General features: G+C 40.7%; 1 protein-coding gene across 1 annotated transcript in view; it reads right to left on the reverse strand.

Annotated features, from left to right (window-relative positions):
• Nucleotides 1-22,935, reverse strand: part of UNC5B (unc-5 netrin receptor B) — a 1,477,685-nt gene that overhangs the window by 207,279 nt on the left and 1,247,471 nt on the right. Inside the window, exon 5 of the mRNA XM_044056822.1 lies at nt 2,111-2,291. Coding sequence (XP_043912757.1) covers nt 2,111-2,291 — 181 coding nt within the window. The remainder of the gene's footprint in view (nt 1-2,110; nt 2,292-22,935) is intronic.

Genomic DNA, 22,935 nt, shown 5'->3' on the forward strand with positions numbered 1-22,935 from the left:
TATGGATTTTAAGCACACAGTATACAATCTTTGCTGAATCTTTACTGAGTTTTAACAAAATAAGACGTGTTCTCGTGTAAAACTTATATTCTAGAAAATAAAACATTTTAGTGACAGATATGACTTTTGTTCTATGCTGACCAAGTTTGTTCCTTCAGAGGATGTGTTCAATGGTCTATTTTGTATAAGCACTTATGACCTAACTGCTCAGCCTTTCAGAAATAAATGACCATAAAGTACCTCAGCAGATGAATTAAATGTTCCATCTGTACAGTCCATACAAGTACCATCTCATACAAATTTGTCCATAGCAGCTTTGGTTGTCTAGTATGATTACTTTATTTAATATTTTGCAGTTTCTGATACTGACCATATAAACTGCGTTGTGCATTGTAATGATATTCTAGCCTTTCACAAATAAGCATGTGGCATAAAATCCTATCTATACTGCAGTCTTTACCATTTCATTATAAAGTCCAGTACTTTATACACACTTTCATTTCTGTTCCTCAAGAAAACAAAATATCATCAGACAATGAAGTCCAAAGATGGCAACTGCTATTTCATGACTGTCTACCACTACTATCTGATTTTTACTTATGTGAGGAGAAGAACATATCTCATACAGTTGAATTCTGCAATCAGGGTTAGCAGTAATTGCTATAGGGTTGCACTGAAAGGAATGAACTCAGGACAGGTATGAACACCCACACACGCTCAAAACACAACCATCTTTATCCTTCTTATACTGAAAAGTGAAAAAGTCAGCAAAAGAAATACATCCCAGTCTTACAACTCACCATCAGCTGTCCAATGTCACCAACAAAGCAGCCTTTTTGTAATTTGTCACATTTTGTTTTAAACTGTAAATTAAATTCCATGTGAATCTCTGGTCTCTGCAATGTTCTCTTCATCACTGTATTGATGTATTACACAAATGCACATACGCAGGCTTGCAGGTCAGCACCCAAGCATTCTACCCTTACAAAATAAAGGCAGCTGTCCTAGACCTGCCCTCTTTTGTGGTCATCATCATCATCATCATTCCAGTGGCATAACTGTCCCTCGGATGTACTACTGTAATGGATTAGTACCAGTCACATAACACCATCTATAACTGTACAGCACTACAACACACAGAGTTATCTGAACCATGTTAACACAGAAAACAGCCCAGTATACAACATTTCAGTCATACGGACTAATGGCTAAGTCAATGTCATATTGTCTAGCTCATTCATGGAAAAGCATCTATTGCACCTGATGATGGTTAACAGTCTGCAAATAAACACAGCAGTATGCCTGACAGTGCCACCCTGTATGGCTTTGTGTAGGACATCACACAGGACTATGTGCTTGAAATAATACAACACAATAACACTGTTTCTTGCATCAAAAGAATGCTTAACAACTTTACATTGTTTCCTGATTTTTGAGTGTAATCATGGTACTCCATGTAGTACATTACTATTATCTATAAATGAGAATGGAAATAGCTATGTATGTGCTACATGCTGCGTGAAACATTATATCACATGGTACTGCACAGAATATTTTGGTGGCCTATACCTGTGGTGCTGCAAAGGATCAAGTCTACAGTTGTGCTTTGTTTATTACAACGATCCAATGCAGAATATTAAGTAACACGTTAGAGCATGCATTATTCTTAGATACATCAGTTAAGTACAAGCTCATATGCAGAAATGACTAAAAGACAAAAACACACCCAAATGACACGTACTCCAATTTGTGGGATAACAGATAACACAATGTTGCACTTCATGGCTATGTGTAAGGACTGCTTAGTGCCCACCTGTTCTGTTGTATCCCTCTGTCTGTGTTGTTTTCTTGCTACTTCTGCTATGCGGTCATGTAAAAGTATTAAGTCTGAGGTTGATGTTATTACTCAGCTTGTACTTTTCTCTGCCACTCAGCAATTTCAAAGATGCTGACATAATAGCAATGATTAGTACTAGGTATTGTGATTTACAGCCCATGAAATAACAAAACTAAAAGGTTCACAACATCTCTGCATTTAATTCCTACCTACAATTTTATACCCCATCCCAGTCACCCCATACTCCAAAATATAAACATTAACTTTATGTACCATATACGATGACAGTGGCAGTAGTACTTCGGCGCCTGCCAACTACGTTTTTGGCCACACAGGTGTAGTTGGCAGTATCAGACAGCCTGGCTTGCTTGATGATAAGGTTATGGTCGATAGTAATTAGGAAATTTGGGTCAAGTACAGGATCAATTGCATCTTCATTCTTAAGCCACTCCACCTATCCAATAAAAAAAAAAAAAAAAAAAGGTAATGTTAGAAGAGGCTCTCTGTATAAAGCAATATTCTGCTGATGGTTACTATTACTGAGTGCATTTACTCACTATTTATTGGTTATGTCATTTAAGGAGTCTATCCTTGACTGACACTCAATACAAATATTACAGTTAAACAACATAAGGCAACACTGTCCAGCACTTACTGAGAAGGGAGCGGTAGGTGACTAATCCCATTTTTGGTGGCTTTCCAGACAGATATTATTTTCTGTAAACAACGGGATACTGTGTGTTCTTTGCAGTGCTGTTTACTAATACCTAGTTGTAGTTACAGAGCAGCCGTTACAGTGCCTACACTATTTATTCACAACAAGGTAGAAAGGTAACAGGAAAAAGGTTCTTTGAATAGAAACTGAAGGGTGTGGTAAAAGTGTTTCCTCACTTTTGACAGTATGATTCTGCCAATATCTCACAAAGTTGTGTCCTTTTCATTCCAAAAAAAGCAATTACTGGATTGTTACACTGATCCTGTCTACATCAGTAGTCTGGAACAAACAATGCTCTTTGGGTGCCTCTGATTCACTCCTCCTTGGAACTGTTCATGATCTGCTCTGAAGTTCAGGCATGCAGTAGCAAAGGTTAGGTCAAACTCCAAAACATACATCAAATAAATGTACATGAGAGTCAGAACAGTCACAGAATGCATTAGTCATCAAAAGGTACAACCTGAACAGTGTGAAATGCCTTTCAAAAACAAACTCTTGCAGTCACCACTAACTGCTGAGGCTTACTTGAAGAAATGGAGATAAAAAAGATGCGGACGTACAGCCATCAGCTACAAATGACAAAGCCATAGTTAGACCTCTGACATTTCCGTTTTGGAGGAACATTTCTATTATCATTCCTGATTTAGGTTGTCCTTATTTTCTATTAAGGACGTCTGTATTTTTGGAGATATGTTCATATATTCAAGCTTGATTTACCCTTCGCACAATTTTCTGAATGTCGCTCATTATCATCGTCATCAACAACCCCTTTTTCCTATTTGGGTTCCGTGCCAACTGTCACCATCTCTCTTGATTCAGTGTTCCTTTCCTACCTTCTTAGGTGGTCATGCCTGACCATCACAGGTCTTCTCTCGCACAACTCATCCATCCCTTTGCAGGATGCCTTCATTTTCTCTTGTCTTTTTCCTGCCTGTCCCTAATCCTCATCAATTGACTGTCTTCTGCTTTTCTGCACATGTGCCAAACCACTGCAATCCATTCTCTTAGACTTCTTCTGCAATTGGAACTCCTTTGCTTTCTGCTCTGATGTCCTCATTTCTTTGTCTGTCCCAAAGTGTGCATCAAACCACCTGTCAGCTACTCCATCTTCATTACTTCTGGCTTCCTCAGCTGCTCTACCTTTAATGCCTAGGTTCCTGTACCATATAGTAGTACTGGTCCTACCACTGTTTTGTATACCTTACTTTTCAGCTTCTTTGGCATTCCTCTGTCATACACTATTCATGATCATCTGTGCCAGTTGGATGCAGCCCCTCTGATTCTAGCTTTGGGCTCCTCGTTTAGACTTCCCTTCTCTTTAAGCAAACCTCTCAAATACTTGAAGCTGTTAACCTTTTCCACTATTTTCCCTTCCATCTCAATTATCAGTTTCTTCTCATTTTCTTCAATTGCTGCCATAACTGTCTTATCTGTACTCAGTTTCATCCTATTTGTCTTCAGTTTTGCATTTCATTCCCCCTTCCCTTGCTGACATTTTTGCTCAAAATGTGCCTGTAATACCACATCATCTGCATACAGCAATGTTGCTGATCTGTCCCCTCTGACCTGTTTGCTAATGTAGTCTATCAGCATTATGAACATCAGTGGGCTCAGAACTGAACTCTGATACATACCCACTACCACTGGCAACCCCCCTGTGAGTCTGAACACTGTTTGTACATGAGTCATTGGGTCCTTATACATAGCCTACACTAATTCTGCCAGTGTTTTTGGGACTTCAATCCACTGCAAGAATGTCCAAACCAGCTTTCTTGGGACCTTGTCATATCTTTTCTCCAAGTCTAAGAATGCCCGAGTTGGACTTCTTCCTTATCTCTAGCTCCTTCTCAACTATCTGTTTCACTGCAAACTTCGGGGCAGTTGTGCTGCACCCTGATCTGAATCTGAAATGAGCATCTGCCATATTACTTTCTACTAATTTGCACATTTGTTTATCAATCACCCTCTCCAGAACATTCATGCAGGGTGACAAGTGTTTGATACTTTTGTATTGCCTACAGTTGTGGGTGGCCCCATTGCTCTTTTACACTGGCACTAGTGTGCTTATTCTCCAATCATCTGGATATGCCTTTCTCTCCATACTGCTATACGTAACCTGAGGAGTCATTTCTTCACTGTCGCACCCAACGTCTTGATCGTATCTGCTGTGAACTCATCAAAGCCTGCTGCTTTTCCAGACATCATTTTTCTTTGTCCTGTTCTTTTCTAGGGTGAGCTCCTCTCCTTTCAACATAGTCTATGTCTGGGACAGTACAGCTACTGTGGCATTTTCTTCATTCGGTATCCCTAGGAAGTATTCCTTCCTACAGCCTTTGATATCCTGTGGACTCATGAGCGGGCTGTTGCTGGCTTCCAATATGAAGGACGGCTGATGAGCATCTCTATATCTTTCTGTTTTTTGCTTTGCAACCTGATAGAGTTTCTTTATTCCATCTACTGAGTCACTTTCCAGAAGCTGGTAACATACCTCTCAACCTCAGTGCAAGAAATCTGGGCAAAGCCTAATATAATGTGGGCAACAAAGGCCCAAAAATTGGGACAGATTTTAAATATTGTTCTTATGAACGTAGAACGTTACTAGAATAACATAATTTATGTTAGCATCCATCTTCTTAATGATATAAAGTCTGAAACTCAAATGTATGTCATTATCTAGTGACTTCAATCATTAGTGATTTCCCAGAGAACCACGTGTTTTATGGGGAACCAATCAAAAAAGATGTAATCATCTGGGCATTCTGCAAAAATCTGGACAGTTGAGAGGTCTGGCTGGTAGAGTGCCTCTGATGCCTCATGCTTTACTACTGCAGTTGTTCTCATAGCCTCTTTGTTAGCCAACCAGTACACTTTCTTATCCTGATCTGACTTGTGTATTTCCCATGTTTTCTTGCTCTCCTCCTTTCTTTTGATGACTTTCTGGACTTCTGCAGTCCACCATCAGCTTTTCTCAATTATCTTGCTTGGCGGCATATCTCTTCTATAGTCCTTGCACATGCTGCTTTAAGGAGCTGCAATTCTTCCTCAACTGTACCTACTTGTTCTTCTTACTGAGGTGCAAGAGCCCAGTGTAATTCCTTGACATTTTCTGTGTTCTCTCCAGTCTTTAGCCTAATCTCTGTTGACCTTAGGGCTTTCTCTGACCACTGCTTGCAGCTGATTTTGAAAACCAGTGGTTTATGCTGTGGGCTGACTGTTTCACTGGGAATGACTTTGCAATCAATAATTCTACACATTCCTTACTAGGAGGAAGTCTATCTGAGTTGCATGTTGGCCACTCTTGTATGTGATCTTATGAGTGTCTGTGTTGCTGAACCATGTCTTGGCCACCATCAAGTCATTTGTCAGACAGAAGTCTAGAATGGCCTATTCTTCGTTATTCCTGTTGTCCCACCTATGTGGGCCCAGGCGTTCCTCACATCATGTTCCTTCTGTCCCGATATCTGTATTCAGGTCACCCATTATCAATGCCAATTCATGTTGCCCCACTTTATCTAGTAGGTCCTGTAAAATGCAGTCTGAATGCACTCTTTCCTCACTATCACAACCCTGCTATGCAGCATAGGCTGAGATTATGAAAAGTACCCTATCTTTACACTGCAATATGATTATCATGACTTTGTCACTAATTCTAATGACATCCCTCCAGGAGCGTCTTAGGTCAGCTGGTGCCCTAGGCAAAAGGTCTCCATGGCACCACCCCCCCCCCACACCACCTGGTGCCCCCATCCTGGCCTACCTACACCAAATAAATAGTGGAAAAGTGTCCCTGTTAGAGCAGCACCCTAGGTGGCTGCCTAGCTGGCCTATGCTTAAGGCCGGCTATGCATCCCTCACTGCCTTCTGAAGTCTTTCCCTCATCACAAATTCCACATAATTTCTAGTCTAGTCTCCCAAGTTGTAGACTCTGGATGCCAAACTAAATGTCTTTGCTGCACTGTTGCTCCACCTTGTCTTCTGGAAAAATAGGATGTCCATCTCCTCTTTGCATTCATGTCATCCATGCTTCATCCTGTCAGTGAACTTACACTGAGTGTAGGAATACTTATTTCATGTTTGGCAAGTTGATTGGTTTTACATCCAGCTTTCTCTCAAAAGAGTTATGCCAAGTAACCCAGACTGGGCAACCATACACCAGCTGGCCAGTACCTTATTGAAATGCTTCTGGGCTTTATGGTGGGCACACACTGGTCAAAAGGGGCACATACACCCTTCCCAGTTAGCTTAGGTATATGTTAAAGTAGGCTGGGTCCTCAATCCGCCTATCACCAGCAAATATCCAAGCCTATTTTTGGTGACATTAGTCAACATACCCAAATCATATACAGCCAATTATTAAACCATGGAGTGGCTAGCCCAGTCATGGTGCACAGTCTGTAAGGCATGTTTTCCTATCTAGAGGATAATGTGCACCACAGCTGATGCCCAAAGTGGTTGGTCTATAGAACTCTTCCCGTATAGGGCACCATCTAGAGTCTGTACTGCTAGATACAACTCCATTCTTGGGTGTGCTTGAGATGGAAACACTCAGCATGTTTTTTGAGAGATACAGGGAGAAAAAGAAAACTCCATTCAAGCATTTGCCAGAGATTATGCTTGAACTTTGTACCTTATGCATGGGAGGCAAAGACCTTAGCCATTATGTCTGCTGGTCTGTCTTAATGTTTCTCCTCAACCCCACCCCCCCTTCAGTCTCATCACATGTGATTTTTGAAGGTGTCTAGTGACCGAAAATCACATTACATGACCAACATGGCAATAATAATTTAAAGAGGACACACTTTTTATAACTCAATTTTTCTGAAGTAAAAATAAATTACACTGTGTGGTAGAATTGTACAATACAGTTAATTAAAGTCTCCAGATTTTATACTGTCTCTTTCATTGTGTGCTTATAATTTTCCAGTGTTTTTGTTACTCTGTATTTTATAAATGTGTGTTTCTGAGTAGTTTCCCAAGTCACACATTACTACTGGAAGCAGGAAGTGATATTCAAACTTTATGCTAATTAGATGCCCAGATGTTCATTTGGATGTTCCTGTTTTCAATGGCCTTTGTTCCTATTTTCTGTGTCTGCATGTTGAAAGGTATGGCTCAACTGTCTTATTTTGAGCTATGATCCTGAATATCTGAGGATGGGACAGCTTCTGGTTTATTTCTTGACGGTGGATAAAAAACAGAGCTGACGAAGGAGGAGAAAAGCTGCTACTCTGTCTACTTTGGAAAAAAAGAAGAAGCACATCTGCAAACTTTTACAGAGTTGATGCAGCTCTTAGATGAGGAAGTTGCTGTAAATTTTAAGAATGTCTTCCATTGACCTGATAAATCACACAAATAGCATTTCATCTATTTTTAGTGGAAATCTATGAAACAATGTTCCCACAATCTGTGCACTTTCAGTCACTGAGTTGTGTAAAACATTATTCATAGGAAACTCGTTACATTTCCTCACACATCTCAATCCATGCATCCTTACTACTATACAGTTACTTCACGTAAACTGTCATTTACAATTCAAAGTAATAAAATTTTATCACAATGACTTCCTTATTAATCATTTCATGGAATATGAATGGCAATGTATGTATGGACAAGAAGCATATCATATTGAATTATATTAAGAAGTGTAGGGTAACAATAGTAATGTTACAGGAGCACCCTTAGAAATGAGTGTGTAAAATTGACAAAAATAGGATTTTAGAATGGTTATTTAGCCGGGTATGAGAGAGAAATGGAAGAAAAGGTGAATAATGCTGAATGTGAGGGGGTCTTCAATAATGATACAGGTGGCACAGAAAGACAACAAGGATAGATTTGTAGTAATAAGGGATTATTGGAAGGGATGAAGGATTACATTCCAATGTATTTACATTCTATCTTAAACTATTATTAAGGAGCTTACGTGACTTATGAGAGCGGTAATTAGCTTTCACTAAGGAATATTTTTCATGGGCTGGGGTTGGAGCCTAATATGTACTAGTGAAGATGTATGGAGGGATGTAGAAAGGGAAAACATAACAAAAGAGGGTAGAGTTTTGAAGAAATTTATAAGAACATTTGTTTCGGAAGATGTGGAAAAATTACCAAAAACTCATACGGATATAATTATTACTCCGTGTGGTACAAAAACTGGGTTAGATTGAACTGAAAATATACTTCACAGGAGCACAGGTATTTAATTGAAAGCTTTGAAACACATCAACTACTTCAGACCATGATGCACCAATAAACATAAAGATAAAATGCAGGATAATCAAGCACAAATAAGGCATCTTACTTATCTGCTATAAAGGAGGGGAACTTAAGGAATCAGTAATAGAAGCAATTCAAAAGTTGTTACAAATTTCTTCAGAAGGAATAGCTGAAGAGTGGGATAAAATGAGGACAGAATTTAAAATATGGTAGAAATGAGAGAGAAAGAGATACAGGAAATCAGCAATAGGAATTTTTTTAGAGAGATTAATTAGCAAAGATTAAAGTATTGCAGACGAAGGGGAATCTTTCAGAACAAGAAGAGCAGAAATTCTTGAGTTCTAAAGGGAAAATAAGAGACTATTTGGATAATAATCATGAGTTAGACAGGTTGCTGAATTTTACAGAACAAGACGAGGAGCAATTGTTACGGAAAATAAGGGGCTGTTTGGATAATATGCATGAGGTTAGACAGGTTGCTGTAAAGTATATATTTTTGATAACCGCCCCTGTGCACAATAACTATTAGCACAAAGACTAAGACAGCAGAAAATAGAAGGGGATGTTGTCAAATTTCGGGAGCCTATGACTAGGAAAAATAGAGACCCTATACAGAGATAATTCAGAAACTCTGAAAATTTGTATAGAACAGAGGAATGGGTAACCAAGACACAAATGGAAATATTTATTAAAGACCTAACTACGCTAAGGTTAGATGAAGATGAGGATCAAGATTTAAGAGCTAAGATGGGAGGAGAAGAGTTAAAAATACTGATGTGTATTCAATCAAAAGGGAAGTCAACACGAACAGATGGAATTCCTGCAGAAGTTTGGAAGTTAGGAGAGAAGAAAGTGCCAAAGGTCTGGAAGGTTATGTTTAACAATATTTTAAACGGACGAACAATAAATACCAGCATCTTGGAAGAAAGCAGTGTTGGCTGTATTATCTTAAGTGGGCAAAAGACCCTTTAAATTCAACTTCATATAGACTAATTTCAATTTTGAACCAAGATTATATGTCTTTATGTTTATACTAGCTGAGAGAATGGCTAATGTATTGCCAAAGGTGACATACATGCATGAATGTGGCTTTGTGGAATGGAGGCAAATATTTGACAATATTAGCAGAATTGTGATGATCCAGAGGGAAGCAGAGTGCAAGAAAACCCTGCTATTGTTGGTGGTTCCCAATCAAGAGAAGGCATTTGACAGAGTTAGCTTGGATTTTATGAGTAGGGCAATGGTTGTATTGGCATTTCCTGACAGAATAATTGGGTTAATTAAGGTGATATATGAAGGGTCAGAGACAAGAATCAGGGGGTGAGGGTTTCTCTCTAATAAGCTGTCTTTAAAATACAGGAACTAGGCAGCGGTGTCCTCTTTTCTCTCACACATAGAGCCACTGGCAAAGAAAATAAGTGGCTAACACATTCAAAGGCATAACTGATATGGTACTCAAGAAAAATAGCTTTATTTGCAGATGATATTATTTCGTATGTGATAAATTCAGAAGAGGATATTTTGGTGTTACGGAACATTTTGAGACAGCTTCATTATCTTCAAGTATACAACATAAATGAAGGTAAAACAAATATTATAGCGCAAAACTGTGTCCCCACACATGAATTCATACACAATACCCATATTTATGTGGACATAAGATGAAGCATTAAGTGATTGGATTAAAAATAATTATATTATGGCAACTAAGGCTATGTGGGAAAAGTCTAAATAAAAGATAATACAAAAATTGATAAATTGGAAGTTATTGTCTATGGATATGGATAGTGTAGTGCAATCAGTGAAAATAGTTCTTGTCCCTTGATTATACGCAGGCCAGGCATAGATCTGCCAACCACAGAAGGAGCTGTGGACCATAACTAATAAAGAATTGAAGGAGTTTATTTGGGAGGGAAAGATGGCAAGAGTTAAGTGGGGTAAGTTGTTTCTTCCAGCAGAACCAGGTATTTAGGGTGACCAGATTTGAAGTTAATGTGCTCAGTTCTGTAATTCTTTTGATAGATATCCTTGATAGAAACTACAGCAGCTGGACACACAAGTATTTGGACAAACCAGTGAAATGAGTTAAGCTACCATATTCTAAATCATTGTTTTTCAACCTCGGTCCCTGCATTGGGTCCAGTCTGGCAGAAATTTCCTGCTGGTCCATGAAAGCAGGGGCGAACTGTGCGTATGACAGTTCTGGCAAATGCCAGAAGGGCCGGTGACAAAATGGGCTGGTGGACTGGTAAAAAGAAAAAGAAAACAAAAAATGATGTACTATTTTAAGGGTGTTCTTTAAGAATGACCTTTGTGTCCAGTCACAAAGATGCAGAAGATGGAAACAGGTCACAAACACTGGTTGGGTCTGTGCGACCAATTTACTTCTTTGTCTTCTGCATGCATGGAATATGAATTCTTGAAGATGCTTGGACTGCGGACCATGAACGGACAAGTGACAAGTGAGAGGTAGGTCTGTGTGTATGTGTGTGTGTAAAAGTAGTAGGTAGGTAGGGGTATGTGTGCATGTGTGTAAGAAGTAGGTAGGTAGGGGGGGTGTATGTAAGAAGAAGGGAGGTCTGTGTGTGTGTGTAAGAAGGAAGGAGGCTGTGTGTGTGTGTGTGTGTGTGTGTGTGTGTGTGTGTGTGTGTGTGTGTGTGTAAGAGGGAGGTAAGTGTGTGTGTGTGTGTGTGTGTGTGTGTGTGTGTGTGTGTGTGTGTGTGTGTGTGTGTGTGTGTGTGTCTCATATTTTTGTTCTGTATCTCACAAAATTGTGTTTTTCTGGAAAATCACTGGCTAATCATTGAGGACTGAAGTCAGAAAATAATGGCAGACATTTGAGCTTTAGACTTCATATCCTTCAGAAAATTCATACTAATGCAAAGCTCGTTCTATCAACTTTCTAAGTTTGTTAGAGCAATGTTTAAAGCTTGTCCCTATTTTGGGGTCTTTGTCCCCCCATTATTTGTCGCTTTGTCCAGACTTCTTGCTCTAAGAGGTTGAGTGGTTAGGGGGGGTTGTAAGGGGGAGGTAGGGTGTGTGTGTGTGTGTGTGTGTGTGTGTGTGTGTGTGTGTGTGTGTGTGTGTGTTCATACCTCTCAGCTGTACAGATTTTCACAGAATGTCCAGATTTTTGCCTTATATTTTTGGTCTATTCCTTATAAAAATTGTGTCTTTTTTTGACAAATCACTGGGATGATCTGTGTATTAAATCACTAAATAATGAAGTGCATTTCACTTTCAGACTTCATATCCTTCAGAAAGTGCATTCTAACACAAATCCTAGCATCTTCCTAAGTCTATAAGAACAATATTTAAAATGTGTCCCTAGTTTTGGGCCTTTGTCCTCCCATTATGACAGGCTTTGTCCAGGTTTCTTATGCTAAGAGGTTGAAAGGTATGTTATGTGTCTGTGTAAGAGGGAGGTGTTCGTGTGTGTGTGTATGTGTGTGTGTGTGTGTGTGTGTGTGTGTGTGTGTGTGTGTGTGTGTGTGTGTGTGTGTGTGTGTGTGCGTGTGTGTGTGTCAGAGGGAGGTAGGTAGGTGCACACCTCTCAAATGTCCCTGATTTTCAGGGACATCCCTGATTTTGACTGAAATTTTAGCTCTGTCCCTCTTAATCCCACCTAAACATGGTTCATAGGTAGGTACTAGGCTATCGGCCCAAGGGCCTATATAAGCCTAGCCAACAAGGTTCCCTGGCTTTTGCCACCCAAGAAGGTTGTTTTCCTGTGCCCCTGTCGAGCAGAGCCACAAAAGTGATCCCCAGGGTGAATTTCCTATTTCCCATCCACTCATCAAGATTTTTCTTGAAGAGTACTAGTGAGGAACTCTGCTTGACATGGATAGGTAGCTTTTCCAGAGTATGGGAAGTCTCTGGGACTGGAATCTATCCCTCCAGCATGTTCTGTTTATTGTGGTGACAAGGTTTAGGTTCCTGGAGCATGTAGCTAGTAGGGATTGGGATTTCTTTAGGTGTAGCATGTCAAACAGCTTTGGGTTTGACATAGCTTTGTTCATAGGTTCATAGGTAGGTACTAGGCTATCTGCCCTAGGGCATTTATAAGTCTAGCCAGACTGTGTTGGCTTTCACCACCCTTTTAGACTAGATTCCTGAGCCTCTGTCTAGCAGGGTCATAGAAGTGATCCCAGGAGTAAATTTACGATTTCCCATCCACTCATCAAGATTTCTCTTGAAGAGGGTCAGCAAGGGGCTCTGCCTAACATGAACCAGGATTCTATTCCAGAGCGAGGGAAGCCTCTGGGATATGAATCTATCCCTCCAGCATGTCCTATTTATTGTTGTGCTGAGGTTTAAATCCATGAAGTGCGTAGCTCTAATGGATTTGGCTTTCTTGAGGTGGAGCATGTCCATCAATTCCGGGTTAGACATGGCCTTGTATGTCAGGCAGAGATCGCCTCTGAGTAGGCAGTAAGCAACTGAGTAGAGCTGGAGTTTCTTTAGTCGAGCTGCATAGGGCATCTGTTTGAGGCCCGCGATCCTCTTGGTGAGGTACTTTTGAGGTCTCTCCAGCTGTTGCAGGTGTCGGGTAAGATACATCCCAAATGGGGCATTGTACTCAATTAAGGGCCTGATGAGCGATGAGTAGAGGGGCACAATGACCTCGCTTGATCTAGATGTGAACCCTTTTGTGATTAGGTGAGCTATATAGAAGGTTTTTCTAACCACTTTGGCAATGTGATTGTCAAAGGAGAGGTTACTATCTACTTGGGTCCACAGATCCCTAATTACTTCTTCCATACTTAGTGGATTACCTCCTATGTGGTAGTTTGTGGGCACTTTGTTTTTCCCAAAGGGGATGACTATACACTTTTTGGCATTTAGCTTGAGGCCATGGTTCTGACACCAGGTATCCATCTCCGTACGACCCTTCTGGAGGATGCTTGTGTCAGCCGGAGAGTCGATTATGGCTCCCAGTTTGCAGTCATCTGTGGACTTGGTCAGCCACAGTCCTCCCGTGCTTGCCTGTACCTCAGTAAAGTATATACCGAACAAGAGGGGTCCGAGGACTGAGCCCTGTGGGCCACCACTTGTAACTGGTTTAGAGTCGGACATGGCACCCGCACCTCTGACCATGTGAGTTCTATCCCTGAGCCAGTTTGCAACCCATCTTGTGACATATGGGTTGATATTTAAGCTGGTAAGCTTATTTATGATGCCAGAGTGGGGTATTGTGTCAAAGGCCTTTGTGAGGTCCAGGTAGGCTGTGTGGACTACCTTTCCCTCATCTATGGCTTTGGTGGCTGTTTCAAAAAAGTCAACTAGGTTTAAGAGGCAAGATCTGCCTTTAACAAAGCCGAATTGGGTAGGGTCCAGTGCCTGGAGGTTCCCAATGTCTTTGTTTATGAGATCCATGATGATGCGCTCCACAGCCTTGCAGACCAGGCTAGTCAGGCTTATAGGGCGATAGTTCCCAGGATCCATTGTGGCGCTACCTTTGTGGAGCGGGATTACTGTTGCTGTACACCATTCTTTGGGTACATAACCTGTGGTAAGGCTGAGCTGGACCAGTGAGTTTATGTGAGGGTTTAGTTCTTTTTGGAGCTCGTGTAAGACGCAGTCCAGGATACAATCCGGTCCCATTGATGCTGTTTTTTTTACTTTGGAAAGGGCTGCTTTCACCTATGTGTCTGTGATGTCTGGGGGACTGCATTCTTCTGGGATAGACACTGGCCCTTTTGTGGGGGGGTAAAGTTTGCACTGAACCTGTCCACCAGGATGTTGGCAATGTCAGTGGGTTCAGTGTATTTTATGCCATTTTGCACCAGCTCAGAGCAGATCTGAGAGTTGCCACCCAGATTCTTGATGTAGCTAAAGAATGCCTTGTGATTATCTTTAGAGTCTTTGACGATTTTTCTTTCGAAGCTAGCCTTTGATGATTTTATGATGGAGTGAAGTTTCTTGCTAATACTGATCAGGGATGCCTTCCCTTTTTGGGATTTTGCCCTATCATGTAATAGTTTCCTCCTTCTGTTGTATAGCTTATTTATGGCTGGGGTCCACCAGACTGGTCTCCTGTTTTTGGAGGAGTGAGTCTTGGTTTTACTTGGGATGGACACGATCCATGCATTCCTGTAGGTGCTCATAGAGTGCATTTGTAAAGGATTCTGCGGTTTGGGTAGCATTTTCCATTAGCCCGGGGGCTTTGAAACTTTCTACCTTGGTCTTGAGAAGTGTGAAGTTTGCTTTTGAGAGATTTTTCACAGTGGTTTCCTTGGCTGGGGGTAGGGTCAGGATGTGGATGTTCATTGTGATTAGTTTGTGGTCTGATCTTACCAACGAGGGGTTTACCTCTGGTGTGGAACATTGATCCCCCACGTTGGTGATGACCAGGTCCAATATGTTGTCCCCTCTTGTGGGAGTGGTGACCAGTTGTTCCATGGCGTTTGAGTTTATAAACTCCAGGAACCATTGGGCAAAAGAGTTGGGACTTGAGTAGTTTTCCCAGTCAATGTTTGGGTAGTTGAAGTCCCCCAGTATCATGGTGTTTGGTGAAACCTTCATATTCTCCAATGTTCTCAGGAATGCTGAGTGGGGGTCCTGAGACAAGGTGGGTGATCTGTAGCAGGCTACAAACTGAAAAGCACTTTTGCCCACTGTTAGTTGCACATGGATGGTCTCCGCTGCCTCGTGCAGTGCCACTAACCTGGAGATGTGGGTATCCTTGATGAAGATGGATACTCCCCTGCCTTTAGTATTTCGGTCTGAGTTCTGGGGCCGAAAAGTATGGTATGAGTTGAATCCTGGTAGTGCTGGGGTGCTTGCTGGAGCCTTGAACCAGATTTCTGTTACTGCACAGATATCGGTTTTCTCCATACTGAGGAGTGCCTCGAGTGCATGCATCTTGAGGTTTAGACTTCTGACGTTGAGTAGCATTACCCTTAGTTTTTTTGTTTCTGGTATTGTCTATGGAGGTGGGTTTGTCTTTTGAGCATTGCCTAAAAAAGGCACTATGGGGGTGGCAAGAGCCTTAGCCAGTATTTGAAAGCCTAAGGGTGACAGGTGCAATCCGTCCCTGGTGAAGCAACGTGGTTGTCTAGCATGTCATCCCAGGCTGACAGACACTGGATCCCCTTTGAATGACACCAATAGCTTAGCCAACTGTTAAAATTGATCATTTTGTCTTTATACTGTGGCATCATTCTTGGTGAGGGCAAGATGCTACTCAGGGTCAGGGTCATATCGGCCTGGGCTACATGATCAGAGAACTCCTCTATGTCTCTTTTCATGTAGTCCAGGGAGGTACGTCTCAGGTCATTCACACCAACATGGACAATGACAGAGTCATATTTGTACCTGCTGTGGAGTGACCTGAGTGCTTGTGTTATGTGGCGGATCCTGGCACCCGACAGGCAGCTTACAGTGACCTTCTCCTTGTTCAGTCTGGTGAGCGGGACGTCAGTGTGCCTGACAATAGAGTCTCCTATTACTATTGTATTAAGTGTGTTATTTAGCCTTAAGGGCTGTGACTGTGTGGCACACTGACTTTGTGAAGTATGTGATACGTGAAAGTTGTTGTGGGGTAGTGGTTGCTTGGATGTCTGCTTTGGAGGTCTCTGCTGCTTTTGCAGATTTTTATTTAGAGAGTCCGAGTATGTTTTTGTGAGTTTATGTGTCTTGTTTGTTGATGCGATTGTTCTATGTGAGACTGATTGTGTGGTTGTATGTTAGGCAGAAATCATCTCAGAGTAGGCGATATGCTATGGAGTAAAGCTGGAGTTTTTTGAGATAGTCAGCATAGGGCATCTGTTTGAGTCCCATAATCCTCTTTGTGAGGTATTTTTGTGGCCTTTCCAGCTGTTGCAGATGTCTTGTGAGGTACATTCTAAAAGGGAGCGTTGTACTCAATAATGGGTCTAATGAGAGCCGAGCAGAGGGGAACAATGACCTCTTTTTTCCTGGATGAGAACTCTTTCATGATGAGGTGTGCCACGTAGAAGGATTTCCTCACTACTGTGGCGATGTGATTATCAAAGGAGAGATTACTGTCCTCCTTAGTCCCAAGGTCTCTTATCACACATTTGGTGTTAAGTGGACTGCTGCTTATGTGGTAGTTCATGGGTACTGAGTTTTACCAAAGGGGATGACAATGCACTTTTTGGCATTGAGCTTGAGGTCGTGGCTCAGACACCGGGCATCAGTCTCGGTGAGGCCCTTCTGTAAGATGTCCACGTCATTTGGGGACTCAACTATGGCACCTAATTTGCAGTCATCTGCAAACTTCTTCAGCCAGAGGCCCTCTGTGTTAGCCTGTACTTCAGAGAAGTAGATAACAAACAGGAGAGGACCCAAGACTGAACCATGTGGTACTCTATTTGTCATAGGTGTAAAGTCAGATTTGGAGACTGCAACTTTTACAGTGTGGGTTCTGTCATTGAGTCAGCTGGCAACCCATCTTGTGACATATGGATTTATACCCAGTTTAGTGAGTTTATCTATGATTCCAGAATGGGGGATGGTGTCGAAAACCTTAGCGAGGTCAAGGTAGGCTGTGTGAAATGACTTCCCTCGTCTACTGCTTTGGTGACTGTTTCAAAGAAGTTGATCAGGTTCAGGAGGCATGATCTGCCCTTCACAAACCCAAACTGGGTGGGGTCCAGAGTTTGGAGGTTACCAATGTCTTTGTTTATGAGTTCCATGATGATACGTTCCATGGCCTTGCAAACCAGGCTTCTCAGGCTAATAGGGCGATAGTTCCTGGGGTCCATGGTGGCTCCCCCTTTGTGGAGTGGTATAACTGTTGCTGTGCACCATTCAGTGGGTACAAAGCCTGATGTGAGGCTGAGACTGAAAATGGTGCTTAGGTGGGGAGCCAGTTCATTTTGAAGTTCATGTAGAATGCAGCCTGGAATGTTGTCTGGTCCCATGGATGCTGTGTTCTTGGCTTTGGAGAGCACAGTTTTTACCTGCTCAGTTGTGATTGCAGGGGCACTGGATTCTTCCGGTATGGATATGGGCCCTTTAGGGGGTGGGGGAGGTAAAGTTGGCACTGAACCCATCAGCCAGGATGTTGGCGATATCAGTTGATTCCATAATTTTCATGCCATCGTGCTGTAACTCAGAGCATATCTGGGTGTTGCCACTGAAATTCTTGACATAGCTGTAGAATGCTTTGTGGTTGTCCTTAGAGTCAGTGGCAATCTTGTTTTCATAGCTGGCTTTGGAGGATTTTATGAAGGATCTCAGCTTTTTACTGAGGCTGACCAGGGAGCTCCTCCACTCATGGGATTTTGCTCTCTTTTGCAACAGTTTCTTCTTTCTGTTGTAGAATTTGTTTATAGCAGGGGACCACCAGATTGGCTTCCTTTTTTTGAAGGATAGCATCTTGGTTCTGCTAGAGATAGCATGATCCATGCACTCGTGTAAGTGAATATAGAGTGCATTTGTATAAGATTCGGCAGTCATAACTGTATTGTCCATCTGCATGGGTGTTGTGAAGTTTGCCACTTCTGTCTTAAGAAGCATGAAGTTGGCTTTGGAGAAAATTTTTACAGTGGTTTCCTTAATGGGGGGTGGGGTCAGGATGTGAATATCTATGTTGATTATGTTTATGTTCAGATCTGACCAACGAGGAGTTGATTTCAGGTGTGGAACACCGGTCACTCATGTTGGTAATGACTAGGTCTAGGATATTATTGCCCCTGTTGTGGGTGTGGATAAGTTTATCTAAGGCACTGGAGTTTATGAATTCTAGAAAGCATTGAGCAAAGGAGTTGGTACATGAGTAGTTTTCCCAGTTAATGGTGGGGTAGTTGAAATCGCACATTATTATAGTGTTTGGTTGAACCCTAATAATTTCCAGTATATCAAGAAAAGAGGAGTGGGAATCCTGGGGCATGGTGGGGGATCTGTAGCAAGCTACAATATGGATTGCAGTTTTGCTCAGAGTTAGTTGCACTTGGATAATTTCAGATGCATTATGTTGGGCAACTAGCCTGGAGGTGTGGATATCCTTAATGAATATGGACACTCCTCCGCCCTTGGTGTTCCAGTCCTGGTTAGATGGCTGAAAGATATGGTATGAGTTATATCCTGGTAATGCAGGAGTGCTCTCTGGAGCCTTGAACCAGGTTTCAGTTACTGCACATATATCGATGTTCCCCATTTTAAGGAGTGCCTTGAGTGAGTGCATTTTCAGATGACTTTTGGAGAAACAGTGATGAATTATACTTAATAAATAATGATAATAATTAGAGTCACAGACTTCTTTTGCTTTAGAAAAATGTGTATTCACTCATGTTCTGTTATTTTGTCAATGTCTCAAGTTAATAACACTAATATATGAAAAGTATACCTGGCTACTTCTGGATTTGTCCACGATTCTGTTGGGATTTGTCCCTTTTTGGTTGAGAGCTATTGGTAGGTGTGTGTGTGTGTCTGTGTGTGTGTGTGTGTGTGTGTGTGTGTGTATAGGCACGCACAAGAGATAGGTAGGTAGCATACCTCTCAACTGTCCAGAACTTTGCCTCATATTTTTGGTCTGTTCCTCATAAAAAGGACTGAAGTTTCAGACTTCATATTCTTTGGCCTACAATGCTCAAACAGCAATTGTTTTAATTGGATCCTTATAAATAATGGTATTTCTCCCTTAGCGGTCTCCAAAATAATTTTCATATTTTCATCTGTAAACCAAAGTACCAAAACTCAGACAAATAAAATACAAAAAAAGGCAAAATGCAGCTGCTGTTGAATAAGAAGTAACAGGATAACACCAAGAAATAGCGTAACACTCTTTTTTTTAAAAAGAGTGCTACGCTATTTCTTGGTGTTATCCTGTTACTTCATATTTTCATCTGTCCCCAAGTGTAAAAAGGTTGAAAACCACTGTTAATACATAACACACTGACAAGTATCTATCTTGATTAAAAATCTATAATTTTATTCAAAAAGAAGAAAGTGTTGACTCTTTCTTTACAGACAAAATAAAATGCTTAACTACAATAGAGAACTTGTTTAATTATTTACTATTGGGCTTCCTGGATTTTTTTGAAATGTTATTCTTATGTTTTTTTGTAATTTCTCTTTTGATGACTGCCATGTAAAACTCAATTAAAACATTATAGGCCTCAGTAATCTAAAGAAATTCTACCAAATAGTAGGCACATTTGGAGCTGTTAGTAGGGCATGGCTGGTGGGGTTCTAGACATTGGGGGTCAGCATGTATGGGACACCGGCACAGACTAATCATTATGTACTATATACATTTAATCGTTCTAGATTGGGTCAAAATGGGTGTGTTGCCCTGGATGCCATACTTCCATGCTACAGCTCTGTGGCATTTATTCAGGAGTAAGTAACCATATGTACTTTGCACTATACTACCATGATTGCCCACCCACAGCATTCTCTATAAAAGCCACTGCAGCATTCCTAGTACATAATCCACACTGCAGGCTTCCTAGTACACAATCCACACACACTCCTATATGCAGTGCTTCTAATGCAATGATGTTGTTAATGCAAACCTCTGCAGCAATGACTATTTACATTAGTACATTACTTCAGGCCAAGCTTTAGCAAACCACCTTTAGCATGCCAAAAAAAAAAAAAAAAAAAGGTCTGAAAGGAAACTGTCAGGTTTATAACCTGGCATAGGATCTGAACATTTTTTTTTTAGAATGAAAAAATATCGGAGCAATTATTATCACACAGTATGTTCTGTGAGGCAGATCATTTTAACTTTAAATAAGAAAGCAAGAGATTGTGGGCTTTTAACTGTTAGGGTAAATTTGAAAGAATGGAATTTGGATTATGGCCTTCAAGAATTAATGCGTACTTGTTCAAAAACACTCAGGAACAGATAACAGCAAAGAAGCTCCAGAGTGCTAACTTCATCACACAAAAACCATAATCTAAAATGCATGTCTAGTGCTCTTTGTTCATTTATTTAAATGCCCAGAAGTGTTGCAATGTTTCTCAACCCTTATTTACTCAGTAGAGCAATAGCTCTACTCACTTGCAGCATTTTATATAACAAAGTTAAACATGTAGTGTTTGAATTATACATAGAAGAAAATATATACAGTGTAATTACAGCTGTTCACTAAATAATTTATGAAGCTAAACAGGCCATTATTATTTAATACTTTAAAAATGATCATATAAACGCATAACAGATAAAGGGATTCAGAGACAGGAGCTAAAACTGTTCAGTGTTCTCTGAACAAGGACAAACTGCAAAGTTATGTACTGAAAGGATGCAGAGATACATAATTTGGTTTTCAGCCTTTATCCCTACTAGATTGCACCAGGCAGCAAAATGGGATCCCAGGCTCTATACCTGATGTTGCAAAAAATGTGTACATATCTGCATAGGAACAGACTGGTGCAGTGCTGACCATTGAAACCACTTCAGTGATATCTGTGTGCCAAATGACTACATCAGTCTCTCTGAATGAAAGGGTGCATGCTGATATTTATTAAGTCATACCTGCATGATTGCACTACTATAAAATCAATATGGCTACATTGATAGCACTATTTCTCATTTGCTGAATATCCTCGACTAAATATTTTTAGCCTCATTTCCATGAGTCACACTACTGGGATGACCGATTAACATTTTGTATATTAAAAAAAACAGTTTTTTGTTCAGCAATCCTTTCACAACTGAAAATGTCTGGCATACTGCAAAAGATAACCTGCATCACCTGCAAGGCTTCTCAAAATCACAGCCACATAGTCATATTCTACAATGACCATGCCTCCGTTTTGTACAGATGAAATACAAATACGACTATTTTCTAAAACATTTTATGATTTAAGTCACTTATATTGTGTTATCTAGGAACAAAATCAACATTTGTCCAAATGTTCTGATAGGTTTCCTGTAAACACAAAGCCAGAAATTTGGTAGTGGATTTTTTTACATATTTATTTACCTATTTATTTATTTTTTATTTTATTTTATTTTAGTACAGTTTACTGAGATTTCATGCAGCAAGAGAATCATTTATATAGAAGTACATTCCATAACTAGGTATATCCAGCTAAACGTAGCACATTCTGTTTATAAAGAGCATATGCACAGCTGTAATCAAGTGAATAAAAGGCTATTTAAATTATTTGGCAGACAGTTCTAAGAAAACTGAGATGCAACAAACTTGCTCTTCAGTTAGTGCAAGATACTGAATTAACTACCCCAGTATGGAGGTAGAATCTTAATAGTTTGTTACACGAACCATTAGGCCAGACAGATCTGTTTATACACCATGGCTGCGTTATGGTGTTTAACAGAACAGATGTTTAGCATGTGTGCATTCACTGCCCAAAACTGCATTTCAGTCTCATGCAATTCCTTGCTGTCACTTGCCAACAATACCCCAAAATACTTAAGCTCCTCAATTAAGGATTGCTCCCCGCTCCCCAAATGAAAGGGACAAACTGCCATTTTCTAGTAAGGTATTAAAGGCTTGGATTAGGATCTGCTGTTTCCCAGCCCATTCCACGTTCCACTCATTAGTAAATTTAGAAGGCAGGCACCATTTATGTATCGCCATCACTGGATGATCCCGTACCTGCAGGCGTGTCTTGATTTCCATCCTACGTGCTTCCTCTACTTGATTTTTGTTCTTCCTCTTCTAGCTTTAGTTTTCATTCTTTTTGCAGAGATCTGCATCTTTCCTTCTGAGAGCTTTTGCTTCTGTTAAGTTGCCCGCTACTACACAATTTGTCTTTGATCATTTTCTGTCATTGGTACAGCCCTTCTTCTTGGGCTACTCTGTCTTTGTCCTTCCTGTCACCTTTAGTTGGAGATAATTCACAAATCCATATTCAGGAGATCCAGCTGTTTACATATGTCCTCAAAAAATGCCTTCCTTTCTCACCAACTTTTATCACCGGCTATTCTTATTGTGTGATGTACTCTTTCCTTCTTTGAGAGACTGAGAACCTCATTGACCCAGGAGATCTTCAGAGTGGAACCACTGCTACTTTGCATCATGAGACTCCAGGTGATATGATCTGGCTATCCTACAAAGATGACCCTGGGAGATGACACTGATCAAACTATTGCCCAAATAAAAATACTGTAACTGAAGATATTATTAAATACTAGACTACATTAACTATCATATCAGCATTCTACGTATGCTTTAATTCTACAATTCTACACTACTTTTCAAAATGGAAGATGTCTGATTATTTAGCAAAC

This window comes from Protopterus annectens, chromosome 14.part0 (genome assembly GCF_019279795.1).
Source record: "Protopterus annectens isolate FY-2018-M chromosome 14.part0, PAN1.0, whole genome shotgun sequence".
NCBI lineage: Eukaryota > Metazoa > Chordata > Ceratodontiformes > Protopteridae > Protopterus > Protopterus annectens.